This window comes from Amblyraja radiata, chromosome 22, assembly GCF_010909765.2.
Source record: "Amblyraja radiata isolate CabotCenter1 chromosome 22, sAmbRad1.1.pri, whole genome shotgun sequence".
Classification (NCBI taxonomy): Eukaryota; Metazoa; Chordata; class Chondrichthyes; order Rajiformes; family Rajidae; genus Amblyraja; species Amblyraja radiata.
In genome coordinates, this window is record NC_045977.1 from 39,232,499 (window position 1) to 39,253,819 (window position 21,321).

Below are 21,321 nucleotides of genomic sequence, written 5' to 3' on the forward strand. Positions count from 1 at the left end.
TTAGATGGCTATTCAGTTCACTGATATTAGTTGGCTCTAGGTGTGTTAGTTTACAGATACAACATGGAAACAGGCCCTTCAGCCCACACTGACCAACAAACATAATTCTATGTAATGCCACTTTCTCATCTACTCCCAATACACGAGGGGCAATTTACAGAAGCCAATTAACCTACAAACCCACACATCTTTGGGATATGGGGAGAAACCAGAGGAAACCCACGCAGTTACTGGGAGAACATGCAAACTCTGCACAGACAGGTGTTGAGTCAAGATAGAACCTTGTCTCTGGTGCTGTGAGGCAGTAGTTCTATCTACTGTGCCATTGTGTTGCCCCTATGACAATGTTCGTCAGTTTGCCCACAAAGTACCAGTAGTTGTACTGCAATTCATTTTACATGAGGTTTGAGAGATATCTTGCAGTTTGGTAACTCTCTGCACATCTGTTCTTGGATAAGCTCTGTCCAAGAAACTGCTTCTTAAAATATTGCCAGAAATTTGAGAATTGCATAAGATGTTGGGGGCTTTGGCCAAACAGAAACATTAGGTGACCCACATCCCATTGGGAATATGACTTTTGTGGGCAGGAACACAGACCATGTTAAACAATCATCTTGTCTTATTCTTAAAGATCTTTTTTAACTTTTGACTTCAACTTTTAATGTTTTGTACTTAGTTTAGAACTATTATGCTGACGCGGTGGTGATCTAGGCTTTGAATATTCTTATAAATAAATTCCACACCCATTGCTCTGTGTTCAGATGGTCAAACACAAGACAAAGCTGCTTAAAGTTAACGAACACAAGACAGATAGCTGCTTAAAGTTAATACAGGAAGCAGAGATTTAATTTAGAGTTATTTTTAGAACATTGCCCCGTAGACACTGTCACTTAAAATAAAATATGCAATTACCCTCTTTCCTCTCAAAAAAAAATTAAAGATGTTTCAATCAGATAATGAGCCTGAAGTAGACTCAAAATGCTGGAGTAACTCAGCAGGTTAGGCAGCATCTCTGGAGGAATAGGCTAGGTGGTGTTTTGGGTCAGGACCCTTCTTCAAATGGTTGCTGACCAGAAACGTCATCTATACTTTTCCTCCAGGGATGCTGCCCGACCCGCTGAGTTACTCCAGCAGTTTGTGTCTATCTTTGATATATATCAGCGTCTGCAGTTTTTTGTGTCAACATTGAAGTTAGACAGCAGGTGTCGATGACAGCTAAATGTAAAAGAACAAAGGGACATTAGTGTTAATGTGAATATATAACTGTAATTCTACAGAATTAGTTTTAAATCACATTACTATTTTATATTTAATCTCACGAACAATTCATCCAAAGACGGCATGTTCTGCAGAAAATCAAGTGCTATAAGTTAAATTCAACAAGGATGCAATTTACATTTTTGATCACCAATCTCATTCCAAAGCTGGATAGTTGACAGACTGATAACTTATCAAAATTAAAACTCTCAGGCAATGAGTAGGTTGTTAACAAGACTGATCTCATTGAGTTTTGAATTTGTGAAGAGCTTATCAAAACTGTTTTAAAACACACCCACTACACTTTCAATAGCTTTTTGCATTTCAAGGTTTGTCAGTATTATGATACTAATTATACCTCCATTATTAAATGTTAATATATGTATTGTTCAAATAATATATTTTGTAACTTAATGACATAGGAATGTTCAGAATATATTTCAAATATAAGCTATAAATGTATACATTTCTGAAAAATTATATGCAAAATAAAAACTACTTTTCATGGATTCATCAGCATCTTTTATTCATAATAAGTATTACTTTTATTCAGTGTGATCATCGCTATGTAGTTACCCACAGAGCTATTGCAGGATGAAAAAGATCAGAGGACTCTAGTCAGTACTCAGTTACCATTCATGACCAAGATCTGGGAGTGCAGAGGCAATGCAGTAGGTCTCAGCTCCCCTTAAGGATGTAAAGTAGAAATCAATATTCCTACTCTTGTAAACATTATACTGACCTTGGCTGGTAAGAGTGCAATCAGTACAGGATGGTATGCACGTTCTTCCGCCTGTTCCTGCTGACAAGTTGACCATTGAAACTTCATCAGAATTCAGACCTAAACATACAGGTGAGGTTCCCAAGGAAACGTATGCACTTGTAACCAAAGGCATGACAAATGGGTTTGGTGGGGGTGGCAGTGTTGATAGAAAAGAGAAAATCAACCTTGTGAGAAGACTCTGCACAAACCTGCAGGTCAGAAGCCCTCTAATGACTGTAGAGTGAAAGCATTTCAAACAAGGAAACAAATTGTAATTTGGCTGTTAAGTATAATTCCCTTCCATAAAGCAACAAGACCAAGATATGGAATGTACGTGGTCTTGATACTGATGTGATTTTTGATGCCTGATTTTGCAGGTTGACTCAAATGATATCCTTCATAAGCACTTCACATTTAGCCTGTGAATTAAAGTGATCATGTTTAAGGAGTAATCATTTATAATAAAGGAACAGGTGTATGGTACAAATTAACAATATGTAACCTCACTGAAAAATACAAACGGTATAAAAGTGGATGGCCATGCATCAATAATCTGCACTTACAGGAGCAACACTAGTGCCCTTTTTAAATGCTGGGTCTAATTGCAGAGAAGAAAAAGTAACCTTGTTAGAGCAGACTTCATGAGTTCACCAAGAATACAGCCATCTGAAGGGTTCACTGACACTAACTCAAATTATGAAAGTCTAACAGAAATTGTTTATTTCTCAATTATCTTGCAATTCTCTCAGGCTGTAATAGTAATTAACCATTGATTGCACAGAAATATATAATTAAATTCTCATTTTGTACGCACAGACAAATTGCATCAATCACATGCTTATGTGTATAATGTTTCTTGAATACACACCAACTAATTGAGGGTGATTAAACTGAGACTGCAAATGGCAGCAATTTCCAGTGTTCCTTCGAGATGTGGGATGTGTTCATCTAGCTATTTTTGGCTCTCTTATATTTAATAAAAGAAACTGCAGGATGAATAGATTTGAAAACATAAATGGGTGACCTAAATCTATATTTATGATACGTGCTTTTTAAATTCGGAACATCCAATTACGATTCTGACACAATTTAAAAAATATATATTTTAAATGTCAAATGGAAATCTTTCACAATTTAAAAAGAACAATTGTGAACCAGACAGAAACAAAGGGCAGGTCAACTTGTTTAACACACACACAGCCTTTCACTCCACAACTTTGAAAAGTTGGCATCCCTGTTACTAGACTTTTTGAAGAACTCAAAGACCATGTAAACAATTGACTTACTTGGAAAGGAAACACACACACACACGTTAATAATGGCCAAAGATAGACACAAATTGCTGGAGTAACTGAGTGGGACAGGCAGCATCTTTGGATAGAAGGAATGGGTGATGTTTCGGGTCAAGACTCTTCTTCAGACTGTCGCACTGAGTTAATCCAGCATTTTGTGTTTATCTTCGGTATAAATGTCCAAATGTCCTATGCAGGGAATCCGGGTCCTGGACTTCTCTGCAGCACCTTGCTAATAGTCTGCATGGTAAGGGGCAGTGAAGCGTTTGTATCTTTGTACCACCGTGGGCTGGCAATGTCTGCAGAGGGTCCCAGTATGAGCTGTGCTACATTTGGAGCTTTCAGCAGGTTGTTGAGTTCATTGGCACGGGCCAGGATTTCCTGAATATCATCCTCGCTGTACAAGGAGGAAATCAAAGCGCTCCGGACAAATGGACGCATCTTGGACAGGAACAGGGAGACCCTGGAGAGAAAGTAAACCCCTGGGTGAGTGAAGATTTTTTTCCCTCAGCTTATTGAACAAAAACAAATGGTTTCATCACAAAATCGTCACAAACCAACATTTTCCTTCCCAGCTCACCCATCCCTCCTTCCCCATCCCAGCTCTCCCACAGCCGACTGTCTCCGCCTCTTCCTTTCTTCCCCCCACCCCCGAACATCATTCTGAAGAAGGGTCTCAACCCAAAACGTCACCTATTCCTTCACTCCATAGATGCTGCCTGTCCCGCTGAGTTTCTCCAGCTTTTTTTGTCTACCTTTTCCTTCAAAAAAAAACTTTAAGTGCATCTCTGTGACGAACTGGTAAAGACATCCATCAACTCCAAAACAAGATGTGTATCAGCAAATTAAACCTTCCTTCAATAAATCCATTATGAAGTTATGTTACTGAAGTTATTTTCATGCCTTTGTTTGTTTGTGTTATGGTAAATTGTAATGGGGAATAACCAATTAAAATGAACTGTGGCCAGTTAGTTGAGGCATTACTGGACATGGCCATACAGAAACATAATTCATTTATAACATTCAAAAGGGATGAAATGGATATGTTTACATTTATAAATCTAAAGAAAGGTTCAGAATATGACTCCACTTGAGATATCTGAGCTATTAACCTAAAATTGACATCAGGGGTTTGCTACTGAAATGGCATCTGTCCATTCCTTCCACAGATGCTGCCTGAGGTGCTGAGTTCCTCCAGCACTTTGTGTTTTTCCCCATGATTCCAGCATCTGTAGTTTCTTGTGTTCTGTTTCTCTGCTTATTTTCCCAGAATCTGGAACATTTTCCCTTCAAGTATTATTCTGATCCATTTTTGAAAATCACTGCTCCACACCGCTCACCTGCAGCATATTCCACATCATAACAACCTGTTGCACAAATAAATCTCATCCCCCCTCCCCCCCCTCTAGATGAGACACAAAGCTGGAGTAACTCAGTGGGGCAGGCAGCATCTCTGGAGAGACGGAATGGGTGACGTTTCGGGTCGAGACCCTTCACCTCCCCTCTATTTGTTTACGTCTGCAGCCTTTACCAGGAGATACAAGGAACTGCAGCTGCTGTCTTATACAGTCGGAAGAAGGGTCCCGACCCGAAACAACCCCATGTTCCCTAGAGATGCTGCCCGACCCACCGAGTAACTCCAGGACTTTCTCTCTCTCTTTGGTTATTGCTTCAGCTGCCAGTGCAAACACTTTCTTCTTATTTAAAACATAATGTAACCATCAAAATAGCTGTGCATTGCTGAATAAATCATTCTAACTTGGAGAATAACTCCCACCACCCCATTCTTTCTGCTCTCGACAAGAACCGGAGAGTGTACCTGGGGATCAGGTCTTGGCTTCGAGATGCTAATTTTGCCAGCGTTGTCATGAGAACAGTGATAACCCGAGGTGAGAACTTGAAGATGCCCGTGGAGGATCGCAGCTGAATCATCTCAAACAGCACGGCTTCCAGGGCTTCAAAGAACTTGGTGATCTGTTCAACCGTGCAGCGCCTGTCATAAGACAAGGACAGGTACTCTCCTATGGCCCAGACCTAAAAGTACAAAACCAAGAGAGATCTCAGGGGAAACATATTCACTCAGAGGGTAGTCTGTACCGGGAATGAGCTGCTAGAGAAAGCTATAGGAGTAGACAATAGACAATAGGTGCAGGAGTAGACCATTCGGCCCTTCAAGCCAGCTTAATCACTGTGATCATGGTTGATCATTCAGTGCCCAGTTCCTGCCTTCTCCCCATATCCCCTGACTCCGCTATCTTTAAGAGCCCTAACTAACTCTCTCTTGAAAGCATCCAGAGAATTGGCCTCCACCACCTTCGGCAGAGAATTCCACAGATTCACAACTCTCTGGGTAAAAAATTAACCTTGTGAACCTACGCTGCAATCCCTCAATAGCAAGAATGTCCATCAAATTTGGAGACCAAAACTGCACACAATACTCCAGATGTGGTCTCACTAGTGCCCTGTACAACTGCAGAAGGACCTCTTTGCTCCTATACTCAACTCCTCTTGTTATGAAGGCCAACATGCCATTAGCTTTCTTCACTGCCTGCTGTACCTGCATGCTTACTTTCAGTGAGTGATACAATTATGGATTTAAGGAAAACATTTGGACAGATATCTAGGTATGACGGGTTGAGGGCTAGGAGTCAAATTTAGGCAAAATTTGGACAGCACAGCGGTGCAGCGGTAGAGTTGCTGTCTTACAGCGGCAGGAACCGGGTTTAATCCCGGCTACGACGCTGTCCGTATGGAGTTTGTGATTGTGTGGGTTTTCTCCAGGTGCTCCGGTTTCCTCCCACACATTAAAGACAGGCAAGTAGGTTAATTGGCTTTGGTAAAATTATCCCTGGAGTGTAGGATAGAACTACAGTGCAGAGAAGGTTGGGAGTGCAGAGAAGGTTCACCAGACTGATTCCTGGGATGTCAGGACTGTCTTATGAAGAAAGACTGGATAGACTTGGTTTATACTCTCTAGAATTTAGGAGATTGAGAGGGGATCTTATAGAAACTTACAAAATTCTTAAGGGGTTGGACAGGCTAGATGCAGGAAGATTGCTCCCGATGTTGGGGAAGTCCAGGACAAGGGGTCACAGCTTAAGGATAAGGGGGAAATCCTTTAAAACCGAGATGAGAAGAACTTTTTTCACACAGAGAGTGGTGAATCTCTGGAACTCTCTGCCACAGAGGGTAGTCGAGGCCAGTTCATTGGCTATATTTAAGAGGGAGTTAGATGTGGCCCTTGTGGCTAAGGGGATCAGGGGGTATGGAGAGAAGGCAGGTACGGGATACTGAGTTGGATGATCAGCCATGATCATATTGAATGGCGGTGCAGGCTCGAAGGGCCGAATGGCCTACTCCTGCACCTAATTTCTATGTTTCTAACTAGTGTACGGGGTGATCACTGGTTGGCACGAACTCGGTGGGCCGAATGGTCTGTTTCTGCACTCTGTTCTGTATCTCTAAAGTCTAAAGTAAAGTAGGACTAGCCCCGTATTCCAACTTAGTCGGCACAAACAAGGTGGGCTGAAGGGCCTGTTTCCATGCTGTACAGCTCTGTGAATCTATGTTGAGCTTACTCAATTGGCACCAACACAGCTGCTTGTTGGGAAGTCACTGACGTGAATATTTAGCTCTGCTCTTCCCTCACCTGTCCATGTTCTACAGCCTGACCTGCTGAGTTACTCCAGCACTTTGTGTGTTTGTTCTAGTTTGTGAAGATCAGCTGTAGACTGGGAGGATGTGCTGAGGAGACATTGCAGCCCAGAGGACATTAAAGGCACTGCTCATCCTAACATGCTCTAGTTTTACATTATGACATGCTCTGGTCAGATGTGCAGGAAGGAACTGCAGATGCTGGTTAAAACCAAAGATAGACACAAAAAGCTGGAGTAATAGCCCTGTCCCACGGTACAAGTCCATTCCAAGAGCTCTCCCGAGTTTAAAATAAATCAAACTCGTGGTAAGCATGGAGAATGAACGTAGCGGGTACGTCGGAGCTCGGGGACGTCTCTTAGCGGCTCGTAACGCTAACAGCAGGTACTCGGCAAGACTCGCTAACGGCAGGTAAACACGGGAAGACTCGTGAAGATTTTTCAACATGTTGCAAAATGTCCACGAGAGCCCCGAGTACTGACGAGTGGCCATTACCGTAAATCTCCGAGTTCGAATCAGGGCAAACTCGGGAGAGCTCTTGGAATGAACTCGTACCGTGGGACAGGGCTTTTACTCAGCCAGCCAGATAGCATCTCTGGGGAAAAGGAATAGGTGACGTTTCAGGTCGACTCTGAAGAAGGGCCATGACCCTAAACGTCACCTAGTCCTTTTCTCCAGAGATGCTCTCCGACCTGCTGAGTTACTCCAGCTTTTTGTGTCTATGCTCTGGTCAGAACTGGTCAATGAGTGATTTTGCCCCCTGTAGTTCCTTACCACATGAATGAAGAAGCCCTCTTTATTTTTGATATTGCTGACTGTTCCACAGAAGTCCAGCAGCTCTTTGGACTGTTCCACAATGAGAGCTGGGTGCCGTTTACAAAGCACCATCAACTGGGAACTGAATACCCTGTGGAAAAGGAGAGAGAGAGAGAGAAAAATAAACAATAGCCCAGTTATACCTGTAGACGTGATAATGAATCACGATGTAATGAAACCTTACCTGACGGATCATGACACTCCCAAATGTCACACTTGCTAAGTCACATGTTTATTGTGCAGTATTTTAATGCAAGTCATTTGAGAACCCAAATACTTAACGCCTGCTCATTATTTAGTCATACAGTCACAGGAAAACACAGTAAGGGAACAGACCACGCTGACCATCGATCACCCATTCACACAAGTTCTATGTTATCCCACTTTCTCATCCACTCCCTACACATTAGGAGCAATTTACAGAAGCCAATTAACCTGCAAACCCACAGGTCAAAATCCTGGAACTCTACGTAAAGGGATCACGGAGGGGGCTTTCAGCACACAGGCTCCAGCTGTTCACAAAGGTGAACTGCTGGCTTTTTACTGCCATTTTATGCCTTTGTTTTAGATATCCACCATCGGTAGTTTTATTTTATTTTGAAGCATTCTAAATCCCAACCACCACACAGACCAGCGTCAGCCCGCGGTCCTGCTCACCGTTGAACTTCAGCCTTGAAGTCAGGGATGTCGTACAGAAGGCTGCTTCGCTCCAGAATGACCAGAGCCAGCTGGCTAATCAGTGGTCCGTCTGCAAACTGAGAGCAGGGAGAAAGTTCACTAAATGCCCGGCCATTACAATGTATTAATGAGAAAGCAGGAACATGGGCGAGGCATTGATGACAACAGTTTGATTCTGTCTCTCAATTTTGTTTGCCCAGAACACAAAATAACATCAATAAATTATCGGCATGAGTCAAAAATGTTCCTAATCAGGGGAAATAGAATCGAGGAGCTGCAGATGCTGGTTTATATCACAGATAGACACAAAGTGTTGGAGTAACTCAGTGGGTCAGGCTGCATCTCTGGAGAAAAGGGATGGATGATGTTTTGGGTTGGGACCCTTCTCCAGACTTCCTAACCATATCTTGAAGACCAAACTTTTCCGGAACTCCATAGCAATGGTTAATTATGTTGTTGGAAAGTGGAGAGAAACCTCTCTGTTGCCGGAAGCAACAGGTAGGGTTAACATAGAGCAAGTGACAAGAGGAAGGGTAATAGACAACAGGAGTAGGCCATTCGGCCCTTCGAGCCAGCACCACCATTCAATGTGATCATGGCTGATCATCCCCAATCAGTACCCCGTTCCTGCCTTCTCCCCATATCCCCTGACTCCACTATCTTTAAGAACCCTATCTAGCTCTCTCTTGAACGTATCCAGAGAACCGGCCTCCACCGCCCTCTGAGGCAGAGAATTCCACACACTCACAACTCTCTGTGAGAAAAAGTGTTTCCTCGTCTCCGTTCTAAATGGCTTACCCCTTATTCTTAAATAATACTCATAATATTATGAGTATTAAACAATAATACTCATAATAATCTTATATGTTTCAATAAGATACCCTCTCATCCTTCTAAACTCCAGAGTATACAAGCCAAGCTGCTCCATTCTCTCAGCATATGACAGTCCCGCCATCCCGGGAATTAACCTTGTAAACCTACGCTGCACTCCCTCAATAGCAAGAATGTCCTTCCACAAATTAGGGGACCAAAACTGCACACAATACTCCAGGTGTCGTCTCATGCATCTGGCTGCCAGGTTACACTAAAGCTGACAAGCCGGAGGCTTAATGAAAACCAAGCAGGGAACATAAACAGATGCTTAGCCCAGGTTAACTCAGTTCTTCAGTAGAAAACAATTAGGAGAGGAGGAAATGCTGTGGATTATAACATTAAGATTGAAGAAAGGTCAGCTCACTGTCCAGCTGCTTATGTACGTCAGAGGTTTATGCCTTGCAGTGTTAAATCAAAGTTTAGCTGAATATGCAACTTAAATTTGAGCATCCTTTCTCAACAACCATCTGGGGAGAACGCTGAGCGTTTATGCCAAGATCCATCGCTATAACGAGCGCACGTTTGTACATCAAATTGTGGTGTTAGCCTGGTGCTTATTAATTAGTTTTGAGGTGAATGGATTTGGTTTGAGGCAAGAACACTGACTCACTGCCATTACAGGATTTGTTTTCATTCATTGCCTCTACATGCCCTGACAAGGCTGGTATTTATTAGCCACGTTCCTGCAACACAAGTTTGATAAACCTATTTGAGAGGTGAGTTAAAGTCAGCTGTGATGGAAAGGGACTGGTGTGTTGGAGAAGGATGTGTTGGATGCAGAGACTGATGGGCTGAAGGGTCTGTGTCCGTGCTGCATGATGCTGTGACTCTGTGACTGAGACGGGTGGGGACCTGGGGAACTCTGTTCTATTTGGGGAGGGAGGCAAGAACTGAAATGCGGGAAACGGAGGAGATACGGGTGAAGGTTTTCCCACAAGGTTCTACATTATTCTCCAACATTTCCGCCACCTTCAATGTGATCCCACCACTGTAATAACATTAGTTACATGTTCTGCTCCTCACCCCCTTTTGCTTTAAGCAGGGACCTTTCTCTCAGTACCTCCTTGGGTCACCCTCCGCCTCCCCATCCAACTCTTCCCCCTGCCCAAGCACAGGAGACGTAACACATGTCCCTTCACCTCCTCCCTCACATCCGCCCAGCCGTCATTCCAGGCGAGAAAAAAAGATTCCCACATCTTTTCAAACCTCATCTATTGCTTCCGATGTGGCCTCTGTTTCACTGAAATAACTTTCTCAATTGGAGTTAGTGCAGCGGGGTGAACTGAGCAATAACAATAGATAATAGGTGCAGGAATAAGCCATTCGGCCCTTCGAGCCAGCACTGCTGTGTCGAAGGCAATGGATGAAACGATGTTTTGGTACCTGAGTGACGACTTTGAAGTAAACCTGCAACAGGATGGGAACCGTCTGAGCACACTGTACGACTCTCGGCCGCCTCGCCATGTCCGAGAGAACCTCGTGAAGCTGGCTCAATCTGTGTAGGGAAAAGTATCCAAGAGACACGAGTGTTTTATGTCCATGTGTCCCAAAACATTCTTACTTGCAACAATGCAACAGTTTTGTAAAGATAGTACTCTGTAATAAACAACAAAAGAAAGTTTGTTCACAGATAGATGGTGGATGGATAGAAACAAATAAACAAACAATCAGTACAGAGGAAACATAGAAACATAGAAATTAGGTGCAGGAGTAGGCCATTCGGCCCTTCGAGCCTGCACCGCCATTCAATATGATCATGGCTGATCATCCAACTCAGTATCCCGTACCTGCCTTCTCTCCATACCCTCTGATCCCCTTAGCCACAAGGGCCACATCTAACTCCCTCTTAAATATAGCCAATGAACTGGCCTCAACTACCCTCTGTGGCAGAGAGTTCCAGAGATTCACCACTCTCTGTGTGAAAAGTTTTTCTCATCTCGGTTTTAAAGGATTTCCCCCTTATCCTTAAGCTGTGACCCCTGGAAGGAACAGCTCCTCAGAGTCACAGGGTCATACAGCACGGACACAGACCCTTCAGCCCACCATGTCCATGCTGATCCTCATGTCACTAATCCCATGTACCAACACTTGGTCTTTATCCTGCTCCATCTCAGCTGTTCAAGTGCTCGTGCAGATATGTTTTCCGTGCAGTGGGAATGCCTGCAGTTCCCCAGCAGTGTTCCACGCTGCAACCACTCTCGCAGTCATTCAACGTGGAAACAGTCCCTCCACTCCAACTTGCCCATGCCAACAAATATACATCTGCACCAGTCCCATCTGCCCACAGTTAGCCCATATCCTTCTAAACCTTTCCTATACATGTACCTGACAAATGTCTTTTAAATGTGGTTATAGTACCAGCCTCAACTACCTCCTCTGGCAGCTTGTTCCATACACCCACCACCCTCTACGTGAAAAAGTGAGCCCTCAGGTTCCTACTACCTTTTTCTCCTCTCACCTTAAACCCATGTCTTCTGGTTCTTGAGTCCCCTACTCTGTATAAAACCCTATCTACTCCCCTCATGATTTTATACACCTCTATAAGAGGAGCTCTCAGCCTCCTGAACTCCAAGGAATAAAGTCCTAGCCTGCCCAACCTTTCCATATAGCTCAGGAGAGGTTGGACAAACTTGGATGATTTTCTCTGGAGTGTCAGGGGTTGAAGGGAGACTTGATAGAAGTATGTGAGGCATAGATAAGGTAGACAGTCAGAACCTCTCCCCGCCCCCCAAGGTGGAAATGCCAAAGATTAGTGGGTATAGCTTTGTCAGAGATTAAAATATATGCACCCCACTGTCTGTAAATGTAGAGGCACCTTAAAGGATGAAAGTGTAAAGGAGATGTGCGGGGCAAGTTATTTTTTATAGAGTAGTGAGTGCCTGGAACGTACTGCCAAGGGTGGTGGTGCAGGCAGATAAAATAATGGCATTTAAGAGGCATTTCGATAGGTATGGATATACAGGGAATGGATGGATATTGATCATGTACAGGCAGAGGAGATTAATTTAACTTGGCTTTTTTTCGGGCTGCCCGTCGACCTGTCCTCGTGGCCTCCAGCGGGCTTGGAGCGCCGTTTCTTGGCGGGAAACCACCCAGCACCTCGGCCTGGAGTGCGGCACAGCATTGGAGCGCTGGAGCGGAGCGGAGCGGGCGATGCCTTGCTGGGTCGCCGCGCTGGAGCTCTGGCGAGCGGACCGCCGTGAGCAACATCTCCGGGGCTCGGGTTTGCGGAGCGAGAGACGGCGTGCGTAGAGGCGGCAAGGCGGCAGTTGCGGAGAAGCGGGGCCGACTTTCATCACCGGGAGCCTGGGAGCTCCAACTGGCGCGGCCTTGTCGGCTCGGAAGCCGCGGGCTCCAACCAAGAAGCGGCCGTTCCAAGTGGCCCAGCCGCCGAAAGGACTCTCCCGACGCCGGGGCAAGACCACCCGGTGAGAACGGCCAGGGACATCGGGCCTCCGTAGAGGCAATTGCGTGGCCTCAATAGGCCTGACTTGGGGTGAACATGAGGTGGGACGATCTTGTTCGGCACAGACATTGTGGGCCAAAGGGCCTGGACCGTTCTCTGTACTAGTTTGCTTTGTGTACCTGTCGATGGTATCGCCTGTTCCCGACTCCACACGGAGGATGTAAAAAAACATGCTCCTGTAGTATGGATGTAGGAACGCCTCTGCCGAGCTCCACACCTTTCTGCTTTGGTCAACCATCAGCTTCTCTGTCACTGAAGAGCACACTGCCCTAGAGGATAAAAAACAAATCATCTGAACATGAACGAACATTCAAACTCAAGGTCCATAACGTGACAGACGGGGTAGACATGAATCAATAGACAATAGGAGCAGGAGGAGGCCATTCGGCCCTTCGAGCCAGTACCGCCATTCAATGTGATCATGGCTGATCATCCCCAATCAGTACCCCGTTCCTGCCATCTCCCCATATCCCCCAACTCCGCTATTTTTAAAGAGTCCTATCTAGCTCTCTCTTGAAAGCATCCAGAGAGCCTGCCTCCACCGCCCTCCGAGGCAGAGAATTCCACAGACTCACCACTCTCTGTGAGAAAAAGAGTTTCCTCGTCTCTGTTCTAAATGGCTTACTCCTTATTCTTAAACAGTGGCCCCTGGTTCTGGACTCCCCCAACACCGGGAACATGTTTCCTGCCTCTAGTCACAGAATTTGCAGAAACCATTCTGGATCTGCTCTCGGCATAGAATTCATATTTAGTATTTTCTAAAATGTTGGCACATATCAATATTAATATGATCAGTGGTTCGTCATTGGTCCACTGTCAAGGACATTACTAACTAAATTCAATATTTATATTATGGTGCCTCGTTTCATTGAGCACTTGTGCGGTCCGCCAAGGCCTGCTGGATCTCCCGGTTGCTAACCATTTTGACTCCCCTCTTCCTCTACTGACCTTTCTGTCCTGGGCCACCTCTGTTGCCAGAGTGAGGCCACACGCTATCTAGAGGAACAGTGGCGCAGCGGTAGAGTTGCTGCCTTACAGCACTTGCAGCGCCGGATCGATCCCGGCTACGGGTGCTGTCTTTAAGGAGTTTGTACGTTCTCCCTGTGACCGCGTGGGTTTTCTCCGAGACCTTCGATTTCCTCCCGCACTCCATAGACGTACAGGTTTGTAGGTTAATTGGCTTAGTGTATGTGTAAATTGTCCCTAGTGTGTGTAGGATACTGTTAACGTGCGGGGAACACTGGTCGGAGCGGACTCGGTGGGCTGAAGGGCCTGTTTCCGTGCTGTATCTCTAAACTAAACTAAAGCACCTCATATTCCACTTGGATAGTTTGCAACCAAACAGTTTAAAAATTAAATTCTCCAATTTTAGGTAACCTCTAACAATTCTTCCCTCTCTCCCACACCCCCCCCCCCCCCCCCCCGTTCCCCACCTGGACTCTCACTTATTTCTCTCCTCCTCCCCCTTCAACATTCCTTCCTCTGGCTTCACAACTCACAACAGTTCAATCCTTTTGTCTCACACCTTCTGTTTTGTCACCTTTATCCAAACATCTTCCTATCACCCCCCCCCCCCCCCCCCCCCACCTCGCCTGTGATCACATATTATCGTCAAACTTCCTGCCCCTCCTCTCATCCAGCTTTCTCCCCCTCCCCACATCAGTCAGAAGAAGGGTCTCGACTCGAAACATCACCTACCCATGCTCTCCACAGATGCTGCCTGACTTGCTGAGTTACTCCAGCGTTTTGTGTCTATTTTGTAAACCGGTCTGCAGTTCCTTGTTTTTTTTATTAGGAGAGGGGTCACCTGCAGTCGGGTCAGTACCTGAGCTGCACCTCGAGTGATGCCGTCACGCAGGGGAGATCCAGCAGAGAGTGGAGTATCTCAATTGCTGTGTCCGGATGAACCAAATCTGGCAGTAATTCGATGAAGTCGGGGAACAGGGCTGGCGTGTTCCAAGCTAGGAACTGGTTTGAAAGAGACAGACACAAGAGTTCATATGTCTATAGTGTAGCAGTACTGAGCAATAACCTCACAGTGATAAACTCCAGCACTCTGAGCTACTGTAGCTTTTACTACAGTCTAAGGCTATATAGAAAGACAAACAGGCGGACCAATGACGCAGCTGGTAGTGCTGCTGCCTCACAGCACCAGAGACCAGGGTTTGATCCTGACCTCGGGTGCTGTTTGTGTGGAGCTTGCACGTTCTCCCTGTGACCACGTGGGTTTCCTCCAGGTGCTCCAACATCCCAAAGACGTGCAGGTTTGTAGATAAATTGTCCCTGAAGCTCTATAGGACTTTAGTTACGCTGCATTTGGAGTATTGCATGCAGTTTTGATCAGCCCATTACAGGAAGGATGTGGAGGCTTCAGGGAGGGTGCAGAGGAGCTTTACCAGAATAATGTCTGGATCAGGCAGCAGTAGGGAGAGATTGGACAGACTTGGATTGTTTTCTCTGGCATGCCGATGGTTGCAGGAAGACCTGATAGAAGTATATACAATTATGAGAGGCATGGATAGGTTAGACAGATAGAACTCTTTATCCCAGGATGGAAAAATCAAATACTACCGGGCATAGCTTAAAGGTGAAAGGGGCAAGGTTTAAAGGAGATGTGCGGGGGTGGTTTATTTTACATTTGGGTGCCTGGAATACGCTGCCAGTGATGGGGGTGGATGCAGGTACAATTGTGGTATTTAAGGGACTTTTGGATAAACATTTGGATATGCAGGGAATGGAGAGATATGGGTTATGGGCAGGTAGGTAAGTGATGGTCTTGGCATCATGTTCAGGTCAAACATTGTGGGCTGAAGGGCCTGTTCTTCTGCTGTACTGTGTTATGTAGGGGATGGATGAGCCAAGGAATAATCGATAGTTGTCATGGACTTGCTAAACCAAAGGGTCTGTCCTCACACTGTATCTCTAAACTCAAAACATATCAGTTTTTCTTACAATAAAATCTCACCTTCAATAGATTTGGAAAGCTCTTGTGGAAAATAGCAACACTCTCTCTGAGTGTTTTTGCATTTTCTCTGCAGAACTGAACAAACTCAAATGCCAACATCGGGTCTTGATAGAGTTCAGAGGGAACCTTGGTGAATAATTGTCGGTAAACAGCCTCAGAATCCACAGCTGCCAGCTCACCTGAAATGTAACATTTTGCTTCAGTCTATGTTCATGAAGGGACAGCACCATTACCTTATCGGCAATGCTGCCTCCTGTGGCAAACCCTTGCAATAACAAGGACATTAGCTTGGATGTTGTAGAACTGCAAAATAGCCAAGGGCAGAAAACGCTTGTTGTTGTATACCGACCACCAAACGGCAGTAGGGAGGTTGGGGATAGCATCAAGCAGGAAATTAGGGATGCGTGTAGCAAAGGTACAGCAGTTATCATGGGTGACTTTAATCTATACGTAGATTGGGCCAACCAAATTGATAGCAGTGCTGAGGAGGAGGATTTCCTGGAACATATATGGGATGGTTTTTTAAACCAATATGTAGAGGAACCTATTAGAGGGCAGGCCATCCCATCCTAGACTGGGTATTGTGTAATGGGGAAGGTTTAGTTAGCGAACTTGTTGTGCAAAGCCCCTTGGGCAACAGTAACCATAATTTGGTGGAATTCTGCATTAGGATGGAGAGTGACATGGTTAATTCACAGACTAGGGTCCTGAACTTGAATAAAGGAGACTTTGAAGGTATGAGATAGGAATTGGCTCGAATAGATTGGCAAATTATACTTAAAGGGTTGACGGTGGAGATGCAATGGCAACGATTTAAAGACCGCATGGATGAACTCCCAAGGAAGAGGCATATAAATTGGCCAGATGAAGCAGCAAACCGGACTGGGAGAAATTTAGAACTCAACAGAGGAGGACAAAGGGGATTCATGTTGACTTACTGTGATTCAGGTAGAATTGAGCCACGGGAAGAAGCACTCTGGCAAAGCCAGAGTCTGCACTGATTCGACTGTACAGGGCTTTGACCACAGGGAAGGCTCGATACACAAAGAGAGGATCATGTCGACAGATCAGGTCCATCAAGGCCACGGCTTCAATCAAGCACTGGGAGACAAATAAAGAGCAATCAGCCGGAGACAAATGAGGCAGAAATCTAACAAGAAAATTAGGTAAAGAATGTGATTTCTTTTCTGCATTTGTCTTGTTTTCCGATGGTGACCATGGGTACATACAGGTATTCAGCTTTGGGACGGCACTTTAAACACACATTTTATGGTGGTTCCGTGGCACTGCTGGAATGCTGCTTGCCTCACTATCATAGTGCCAGAGGCCTAGGTTCGATCCCGACCTTGGACACCGTGAGTGGAATTTGCACACTCTCCCCATGGCCATGTGGGTCTCCTCCAGTTCACATCCCAAAAGCGTGCGGGTTTGTAGGTTAATTGATCTCTCTAAATTGCCCCTAGAGTGCAGGGATTGAATGCGAAAGTGGGATAACATAAAACTAGTGTTCATCGAAGGTTGGCATGGACTCAGTGGGCCGAAGGGCCTGTTTCCATGTTGTATCTTTCAATCAATCTTAGGCAGATACGCATTCTTAATTCATTTTAAGATTATTGGGGGGAGGGTGTGAAATTCTATTACTCTGCATGTAAAGTGTAAGATGGAACTGCAGATGCTGGTTTAAACCGAAGATAGACACAAAAAGCTGGAGTAACAGCAGGTCAGGCAGCATCGTTGGAGAAAATGAATAATTGACGGTTCAGGTCAAGAAGGTGCCTCGGCCTGAAACGTCACCTATTCCTTTTCTCCAGAGATGTTGCCTGACCCGCTGAGTTACTCCAGCTTTTTGTGTCTATCTACACTACAATTGTAGCTTTCAATACAAGCAGCAAAAGATTGTGAAGATGACAATGTCCTGGAATGTCCTCGAGTTGAAACACAGCAATATAAAACACTGTTTCTGTTTTTTTATTTTTGCTAGATAAAACAGATAGGGATTCTCAGATGTCTATCATTTTATCGTTTATTTTTAAACAATGTTGTTTTAACTACTTACAGCTTTCTGAAGTTCTGAATCGGATTTCTTGAGAGCTTCTGTTGCAGGAAAAGAATATAATTTTACATCACAAAGTCACATTTGCTGATGTTCATGTCATATTTGATTAGCAATGGTGTCAGGGGTTACGGTGAGAAGGCAGGAGAATGGGGTTCAGAGGGAAAGATAGATCAACTATGATTGAATGGCAGAGTAGATTTGGAGATTCCGGAGAAAACCCACACAGGTCAAGGGGAGAGCGTACGAAGTTTGTACAGGCAGCACCCGTAGTCAGGATTAAATTCGGTAAGGCAGCAATTCTACCGGTGCGCCACCGTGCCGCTTGGATTGGAAGATTGTCAAGAGCGTTGGCAGATTTATATGGATCTTAAAATGACGATGTCAAGAAGGAACAAAGGCCAATTAGAGGTAGGATGTTATAATTCTAATAAAACAGCCACACTAAAAGCCTAAAGTAATCTTGCATCGTATATTGGAAGCTCTCTACGCACTCTAGTGGCAGAAAGAAAGTGTTACAATTGTGCTTGCATACACGTTAAATATTTTCTGTAGGCATAAAGTCACTCAAATTAGCAACTAAATGAGATTATTTTATCAATACATTTTTAGTGAGAGCTAAGTTTCTTTTAGACGGGCACAATTTCAATATTCGGTACCCAATGTCTCTGCCATTAACGCGCATGTCTAGTAGTAACAATAACATGGACAATACATTACTCTCCATCAATTTGTGCCAGTGTGGTTGTTATCTTACAGCAGCGACTGCAAGTTTTAAAGATTACTTGACTGCAAACATTTAATTTAGTTCAATATCCATTTGGAATTATATGTCACACTAAATACCAATTACTACAGAGTGGAATAAAATGGAAAGATTGAATTGAATACTGTGCTAATCATAGATGTGGGCTAACAATGACTTTAATTGCTCACTATGCTTTGCAAAACTATCAACACCTCACGGGGAAAAGAACGAACCATTAAAAAAAACGATTCAGATAAAATGAAGCATCATTATTTAAGGTAGACAAAAATGCTGGAGAAACTCAGCGGGTGAGGCAACATCTATGGAGCGAAGGAATAGGTGACGTTTCGGGTCGAGACCCTTCTTCAGACTGATGTGGGGGTTATTTAAAATCAATGCCAAGAATAACAATGATAGACACAAAGTGCTGGAGTAGCCCAGCGGGTCATATTTATCTCTGGAGTAAAAGGATGGGTGATATTTCAGGTCGGAACTCTTCTTCAGATTACTACCACGAATAACAATGCCTTAATAAATTTTACAAAGTCTTTTTTTTAAAAATTTGCCACAAACTGTTCATAACAGAGATGTTTATCTGGTGTAATCTTGCACCATAACAAATTCATGATTCCAAGTGAGCTTCAGGATCTGACAAGAATTCATGTTGTGTAGGAAGGAATTGCAGATGTTAGTTTAAACTGAAGATAGACACAAAATGCTGGAGTAACTCAGCAGGACAGGCAGCATCACTGGAGAGAAGAAGGATCTCGACCCGAAACATCACCCAAGAATTCATGTTGAATACATAAGGAAAATCTAACATCCAATTGTGTTACACTATATTTTTCTTTTTGTTAATTTCATGTAGTATGGCCATATTTCTAAAGCACAGCAACTTGCTCCCCTCTTCCCCATGTAAGGTTGTTTCATGCAATCTACCGCGATGTATGGTTTTATATGAAAATCTTGCTCTGTGGTGAATTCTTGTGTGCTAATGAACATTATTCTGCATTTTACTGTCATCTATTGTATACGCTGTTCCAGGTGTCAACTCCTGTACATCGATGAAACCAAGAGCAGGCTCGGCAATAGTTTCGCAGAACACCTCCGCTCAGTCCGTCTTAACCTACCTGATCTCCCAGTGGCTCAGCACTTTAGCTCCCCCTCCCATTCCCAATCTGACCTTTCTGTCCTGGGCCTCCTCCATTGTCAGAGTGAGGCCCAGCGCAAATTGGAGGAACAGTACCTCATATTTCGCTTGGGCAGCTTACACCCCAGCGGTATGAACATTGACTTCTCTAACTTAAAATTGTCCTTGCTTTCCCTCTCTCTCCATCCCCTCCTCCTTCCTAGTTCTCCCATCAGTCTTACTCTCTCTGATTACATTCTATCTCTGTCCCGCCCCCTCCCCTGACATCAGTCTGAAGAAGGGTCTCGACCCAAAACGTCACCCATTCCTTCTCTGCAGAGATGCTGCCTGTCCCGCTGAGTTACTCCAGCTTTTTGTGTCTATCTCCATTCCCTAAAGGCACTGGCTGACCTGCTGAGTGTTATGGGCATTTTAGTTATTAAAAAGTGAAATTGTTTTTTCACTTCTGATTGCTAACCATTATGGTATTTAAGTGGAGTAATTGCCTGAGGAGAAAGAACAAGGGGAGAAGGTTTAAAATAGAGAGAAAAGTATTTTTTCCTTGATATTGGGGTGGGACAGCTGGTAGAGCTGATGCCTCACAACGCCAGAGATTCAACGTGTTCAATCCTGACTTCAGGGAGAACATGCAAACTCCACACAGACTGCACCTGTGACTCTGTGCTTCAGTTAGCTCCCACATCCCAAAGACGTGCGGGTTGTAGGTTAATTGGCCTCTGTAAATTGTCTCTAGTGTGTAGGGAGTGGATGCAAAAGTGGGATAATATGGAACTGGTGTGTATTGTTGGCGTGGACTCAGTGCGTCGAAGGGACTGTTTCCATGTTGTATATTTTAATTGATCAATCAATTGTACCTACTTCTATCACACTGTTCAATTAACCGGTTGCAATATTCAAATGTTTTCTCCCTCAGACGTTCCTTCGGAGGCAGTAGGCGACTGGATGTTGAGGAAGCTGAAACCACCGACATTATAGAGCTATCCAGCTCCGACCGTTCATCTGGAAGACAGATTACAGTGATTATTAACATCAGTGAATTATGGTGAAATAATGATGAAGGAAAATCAATAATCTTAGTGCCAGCAGGAAGGTCAAATGCAGGATGCCAGTGAATACAAGCGTAACAACTCTTTTATAAGAGCAAAAATAATTATAAAAGGACTGGCCAAGCTAGATGCAGGAAAAATGTTCCCAATGTTGGGCGAGTCCAGAACCAGGGGCCACAGTCTTAGAATAAAAGGGAGGCCATTTAAGACTGAGGTGAGAAAAAACATTTTCAACCAGAGAGTTGTGAATTTGTGGAATTCCCTGCCACAGAGGGCAGTAGAGGCCAAGTCACTGAATGGATTTAAGGGGGAGTTAGACAGAGCTCTAGGGGCTAGTGGTATCAAGCGATTATGGGGAGAAGGCAGGCACGGGTTATTGATTGGGGACGATCAGCCATGATCACAATGAATGGCGGTGCTGGCTCAGACGGCCGAATGGCCTCCTCCTGCACCTATTTTCTATGTTTCTATGAAAAAACGAATAAAATGGCTTGAAGTCCATATTTTAAAATAACTCATTATACTCTTGTTACAAAGTATTCACTTTGGATTAAACAGCA

The 21,321-nt window shown here is 44.3% G+C and overlaps 1 protein-coding gene across 1 annotated transcript in view; it reads right to left on the reverse strand.

Annotated features, from left to right (window-relative positions):
• Positions 1 to 1,762: 1,762 nt before the first annotated feature.
• The window catches only part of ap5z1 (adaptor related protein complex 5 subunit zeta 1), a 29,768-nt gene continuing 10,209 nt past the window's right edge, over positions 1,763 to 21,321 (reverse strand). Inside the window, exons 7-17 of the mRNA XM_033041127.1 lie at positions 20,574 to 20,714; positions 17,821 to 17,858; positions 16,703 to 16,865; positions 15,765 to 15,943; positions 14,625 to 14,767; positions 12,919 to 13,068; positions 10,717 to 10,828; positions 8,440 to 8,537; positions 7,741 to 7,873; positions 5,132 to 5,346; positions 1,763 to 3,775 (exon numbers count right to left, since the gene is read on the reverse strand). Of these exons, the coding sequence (XP_032897018.1) occupies positions 3,502 to 3,775; positions 5,132 to 5,346; positions 7,741 to 7,873; positions 8,440 to 8,537; positions 10,717 to 10,828; positions 12,919 to 13,068; positions 14,625 to 14,767; positions 15,765 to 15,943; positions 16,703 to 16,865; positions 17,821 to 17,858; positions 20,574 to 20,714 (1,646 nt within the window). The 3' untranslated portion in view covers positions 1,763 to 3,501. The remainder of the gene's footprint in view (positions 3,776 to 5,131; positions 5,347 to 7,740; positions 7,874 to 8,439; positions 8,538 to 10,716; positions 10,829 to 12,918; positions 13,069 to 14,624; positions 14,768 to 15,764; positions 15,944 to 16,702; positions 16,866 to 17,820; positions 17,859 to 20,573; positions 20,715 to 21,321) is intronic.